Here is a 5287-nt window from a genome sequence, read left to right as displayed (position 1 = left end):
TTCTTTTAAACTTAGTTTTGATGTTTGTTTGGATTGAGTTTTTACAACTTTGGATTTTGATGGGTTGTTTTTGAAATATTTTCCTAATAAATCATTGATGATGTTTTCATAAGACTTCCGCTAACGTTTTTCTGATTATAATTGGTTAAAATAAAAACAAAAATTTTGGGTGAAAATCACAGTGTTACAGAATTCCCTTTAATCATATACACCTCGTTGTGGCCTTCAACTTGTTTCCTGAATCGATTACTTAGCCAAACATTAAAATCGAGAGAGAAATCCCCTTTAATCCCATACCCTTAATAACTACTCGACCCGATAGTCGAATCAATAATGAGAATTGCTCCTTGTTTGAAATCACTCTTCCACTTTGTATAAAATGAAATAAAATCAAGAAAGTCAGATTTTTTTTGGGTATTTTACAAGTCCTTCAGCAACTTGTATATGAAATAAGGTGTTGGATTGTGGCTTAACCTTTCAATTTTGAGAAGAAAAGAAGAAATGAGAATAGACTGCCATAGGAAGGTGAAGAAGATGACGAGATCCACCAATTTTCACATAAGAGTTAAACAAAAGGAAACCCTCGTCCTCCACTCGTTCAAAATTCACAATCTCTCCCCTTCCCCATACTCATCTTCTCAGGTTTCCTAACCCCCCCCCCCCCCTTTCTGACGATTGAAAGTTTCTTGTAAATGAAATCCATCATAGTGAGCAATATAATCAAGAAACCCGCCAAAAAAATTTTATAGGACTCATCCTTCTCTGTCAACATGATTGTGCTTGTCTTGCACAACTTGGGGTTCAAGTGTTAGCTTAATTTCTACTCCTCAATACTCCAAAAAAAAACATGAAAGAAAGAGAGGGTAGAGGTGTGATCCATCTTTTTTATGTATAAAATACTAAAAAGGAAGAAAAAAATACATCATTAATGGTATTTTGGTCATTTTACATACATCTAACATTGTTTTCCAACGGTATTAATAATAAGGACATCCAATACAACATTTTCATCTCAAAGACCATGTTCAATATTTTATATTTTTTAGGGACTACAAAGACTCTTTATGTAATTTTGTCTTGAAATATATTGATATCTAATATAAAAATAATATATTATTTTAGCATATGTACCTTTCTATAAAAATCATGTGTATTTTAAAAAATTTCCACTTTATATCTTCTCAAATTTATGTCAAAGAATACGAAGTAGAAGTCAAAGGAGCAATTCCGGCCTCCGTCGTCTCACAACAACCATTAATTTCTTAATCAAATAGTTTGTATATTTCTGAACACGCCATACACACACAAAAACACACACACACACCAAGCCAAATTTGATTTCGAAACTCCATCGAATTGATTGTGACAAAGAAGAAGAAACGTGGAATGGCTGTTACGCACGATTACCAATCGCTATGACCATCTTCCAACGCTCCAACCAGGAATCATCATTCTTCAATTCAATTGCAATCAATTTCCGATCAGAATTAACAGATATTCGTGGAGGGAATCGATGGATGAAGAATTGCCAGGGGCAATTGGAACAAGCGCAAGTTTAGCCCTAAGATTGGGACAAACCGTATTCTCTGTTGCTTCCCTCCTTTTCATGTGCGTCGGTGTTGAATTCTACGCTTATACGTCTTTCTGGTAATTCTTCGTCTCTACTTTCGATTTTCTGTTATTCATATCTGTTCCTTTCGTCCTTTAGCGCCTCAATAGTACCCAAATTATGAAGTTTAATTGGTATTACGAAAGCCATACTAGATGATCATCAAATGCCTTCTTTACCTTTTTCATTCTAATTCACCTTTTGTTATTAGTGGTTTGTAATCTGTATGTTAGGATGAGAAAGCTCAAAATTAGGCACAAATTTACTTTAGCAATCGAACACACGAGCTGTAGTCAACAAAAATTGTTATCATAATTGTGAAACAACCAACAATAGTTGATGCTTTGCAGGAATTTAAAGCTATGAAGCTGCATATTCTATCAGCCTTCAAGCTGCATTGTTTAAAGTGATATTTTACTATAACTTTTAATCGGTTTCTTACATTCTTGTCAGTTTTTTGGTGACAATCAAAGGGTTAACAATTCCATGGAGTTTAACCCTCGCAATGGTGGATGCATTTTCTGTATTTGTAAAACGACCTTCTCGCCAAATACAAATAGTGTCCATCATCGTTATTGGAGACTGGGTATGTCTGTATCTGTGTATCTGTATCTGTATTTGTATTTGAGATGCTAACTAATGGAAGATGATGATGACAGGTGTTATCATTTTTATCACTAGCAGCAGCATGTTCAACAGCAAGTGTGGCGGATTTCATGATTACAGAAGCTGGTGCATTTTTTTGTGGAAGAAAATTGTGTAGCAGATATCAATTATCTGCTGCAATGGCGTTTTTGTCATGGTGTTTGTCTATAGCTTCTGCTCTTTTTAACCTTTGGCTTCTTCCTTCTTTATATTAATTTGTAGATAAAAGTTTTGGGTATATGATTGTTATAGGTGCATATGGTAAATAAGTAAAAGAAGAAAAATGAGAAGGAAATCAAGAAGATGATTTTTTTTAATAGATTATCATTTAAGATTTATAGCACAAAAAGGGTATATGATTGTTATGTCTTCTTCAAGTGAATATATTTTTCTTTGTTTATGAAATGAAATCGCATGCTTTTGGAATGTGTTTGGCGTTGGGCTTTTGAGAGTTTTATGTATCTTGCTTTTAGGTAATTTTATATTTTTTAATAACTTTTAGAGAAACTTTTGTCAAACATTTTTCGACAAAGAGAAGCTATATAAATACTTACAACTATTTTTATATCTAAGGTTATTGTTTATTTATTGACAAAATTTCAAAATGATCCATGTGGTTTTGAAAAGTGGCAAGGTGAGGACAATTTTTAAAAATGCTTCAAATGTGGATATGTGGTTTCGAAAAGTTGCAAAATCTGGTATTTTTTAACATTCTACTAGTAAAGTTGGGTTAAGTATAAGTGTGACAATCATGTCGTATTTAGGTTGGTGAGTCGTGGGTTGGTGGATTAGAAAGCTCAACCTGGACACAACTCATACAATTGATTGTGTCGTATTGTTCAACCCTAATCTGGATATATCAAACCCAGATACGACCTGCATAACCCGTTTAATTATACGGGTTCGTGGGGTCAAAATCGAGTTTGTTGGTTCGCAATTCACTTTTTTAAATCCTAATATAGTGTTAAGTCATAAGTACCAACCAAAATCAGAGAAAAAAGAAAAGATTTAGAGGTATAGTCTGAAGTCATGTTCAAGATTTATGGTAAAATGCAAATACACAAAATTTGAGAAAAGAATTAAAGAAATATTAAAAAATCTATTTTTAATACTAATATAATATAAGGGTTGGCGGGTTGACCATCAAACCGTAACACCCGTTTCTCAGGTACTTTTCATTCGTAGTTTTAAACATAAATTTCTTGCAAAAATGGTCCTTACGTTGGGCGTAAGTAATAAGTACGCGGGGAATAGTTCATTAAGCGCATGCGAGGGTTGCATGCTCTACACGGTGTGTAACTCCATCTACGCAGGGCGTAGATGCGTAGTTGCCAAACCCTAATTTTTAGGGTTGAGACCCTATTTAAACACCTTAAGTCCCTTGAGGCCTCTTCATGCTCAGCCTCCACTCTCCCCAAACAGTTATTTCGAAACCATAATCCTTTGTAAGCTTGTTTTGAGCCTTTTAAGTGTTTTTGGTGCATTTTAAAGAAGGGAAAATCTACCATATTGGATTGGTGTGACTCACGCTTGAAGATCCAGAGCTTTCATCCCTTTTGCTATCTTATAGAGGTATAAATTTCTCACCTTTATGGTTTTATGGCTTAGATCTAGGTTAGATTCTTGATTTGCATGCTTTTGGTCGCATAGTTTTGGTTCTAGTGAGTAAAAGTTACTCCAAAGCTTAAGGTTGTCATTTCATGTTGTTTCTAAGGATCACATGTCATAAAAATGAAACCATTGTGGTTATCTTTCACCCATGCAAGGGTTTCATGAGGTCATTAAAGAATAATATAGATCTAGGGTTTGGTTTTGGGATCCATTAAGCCATGCAAAGGCATAAAGTCAGGAACTTTATCCTTTTATATGTCCATTAGATTCAGATATAAGTGTTTTACATTTGGTCTTAAGCTATTAAGGGCTTAATAAGGAGGTTGGAAAACTACGAGGTTGCACATGGCATAAACCTGGCTACGCAGCTCGTAGCCTGTCTTGGCCCCGTTTTCTGTGGAAAAGGTCTACACATGGTGTAGAGAAGAAGTACGAATACGTAACCCCGGATGAGGAATTTGTCATTTTTAGGGCTTTAGGCCATGTTTGGAAGGGACTAGCTTTGGAAGGGTAAAATGGTCTTTTAGCCTAAACAGAGAAAGTATGTAATGGACCATTGATTATGATTATTACCCTAATTGTTAATTAGGTTTGGTTTTGATATGTTTAATGTGAGGAGGTTCGTCGACCAATAGCTCAGGTGTGAGAATTATCTGTTATCGATTGATGTGAGTCTCTTCACTATACTTGTAGGTCAAAGACACCAATATCGGCCCATCGGATTATGTTTATATGATGCTAGCTATCTTTGTAACTCTTGCATGTGTTTGTATGTATATTTGGGCAGGGACCACTATATATGTTGGGCGGGGCCCACTACATGTTACGGGCGGGACTGTTAACCGGGTGGGGCCCGATGAGTACTAGGAGGGGCCCGATGCCGGGTAGGGCCTAATGGATGCTAGGCGGGGACCGATGTATGTATGGTATGGGGTATTTTGGGGAACTCACTAATCTTTGTGCTTACGGCTTATGTTTATGTTTCAGGTACTTCCAGTTCCAAAGGGAAAAGCTCGATATGATTGCATTGCATCTACCGACGTTCCACATTTTATGACTTGTTTTGTGCTCTGATAACTATTTGATTCAATTCTATCCTTTGATGGGCTTTTCAAATGAAATAATAGTTATTTCGGTTGACTTAAAAAATAAAAAATTTTACTTGTTAATTTGGGACGTTTCAAGTTGGTATCAGAGCCTTGGTTTGAGGGATTCAGACACACTTTTGAGTGTGTCTGGACTCAAACTGAGGAAATGAAATTTTTTCAAAAGAAAATGATCTTCAAAAAATGGTTTTTATAAAGAAAATGGGTGTGATGCATGCAATCAGTCGAACTCAAGTAAGTGTTTCCCAAAATACCCATGCATGTTTATGTGTTTCAATATGTGTATATGAGTATATCATGCTAGATTAGGGCTACG

At 35.5% G+C, this 5287-nt stretch overlaps 1 protein-coding gene across 1 annotated transcript; it reads left to right on the top strand.

Annotated features, from left to right (window-relative positions):
* The first annotated feature begins 1199 nt into the window (after positions 1-1199).
* On the top strand, positions 1200-2680 carry LOC145169476 (CASP-like protein 5C1). The gene is made up of 3 exons (XM_079088027.1): positions 1200-1647; positions 2063-2195; positions 2269-2680. Exons 1-3 carry the CDS (start codon positions 1514-1516, stop codon positions 2467-2469), a joined length of 468 nt encoding a protein of 155 aa, XP_078944153.1. The 5' UTR covers positions 1200-1513; the 3' UTR covers positions 2470-2680.
* Positions 2681-5287: the final 2607 nt, after the last annotated feature.

This window comes from Lactuca virosa, chromosome 4 (assembly GCF_052849685.1).
Source record: "Lactuca virosa cultivar CGN04683 chromosome 4, Lactuca_virosa_CGN04683_v6, whole genome shotgun sequence".
Classification (NCBI taxonomy): domain Eukaryota; kingdom Viridiplantae; phylum Streptophyta; class Magnoliopsida; order Asterales; family Asteraceae; genus Lactuca; species Lactuca virosa.
Note: the sequence above shows the minus strand (reverse complement) of the source record. Positions and strands in the feature narration are given on the sequence as shown.

Coding starts and splice junctions, on each gene's coding strand:
- LOC145169476 (XM_079088027.1), top strand. CDS start 1,514: ATGGATGAAGAATTGCCAGGGGCAATTGGAACAAGCGCAAGTTTAGCC. Junction 1,648..2,062: donor TACGCTTATACGTCTTTCTG/GTAATTCTTCGT, acceptor CATTCTTGTCAG/TTTTTTGGTGACAATCAAAG. Junction 2,196..2,268: donor TCATCGTTATTGGAGACTGG/GTATGTCTGTAT, acceptor TGATGATGACAG/GTGTTATCATTTTTATCACT.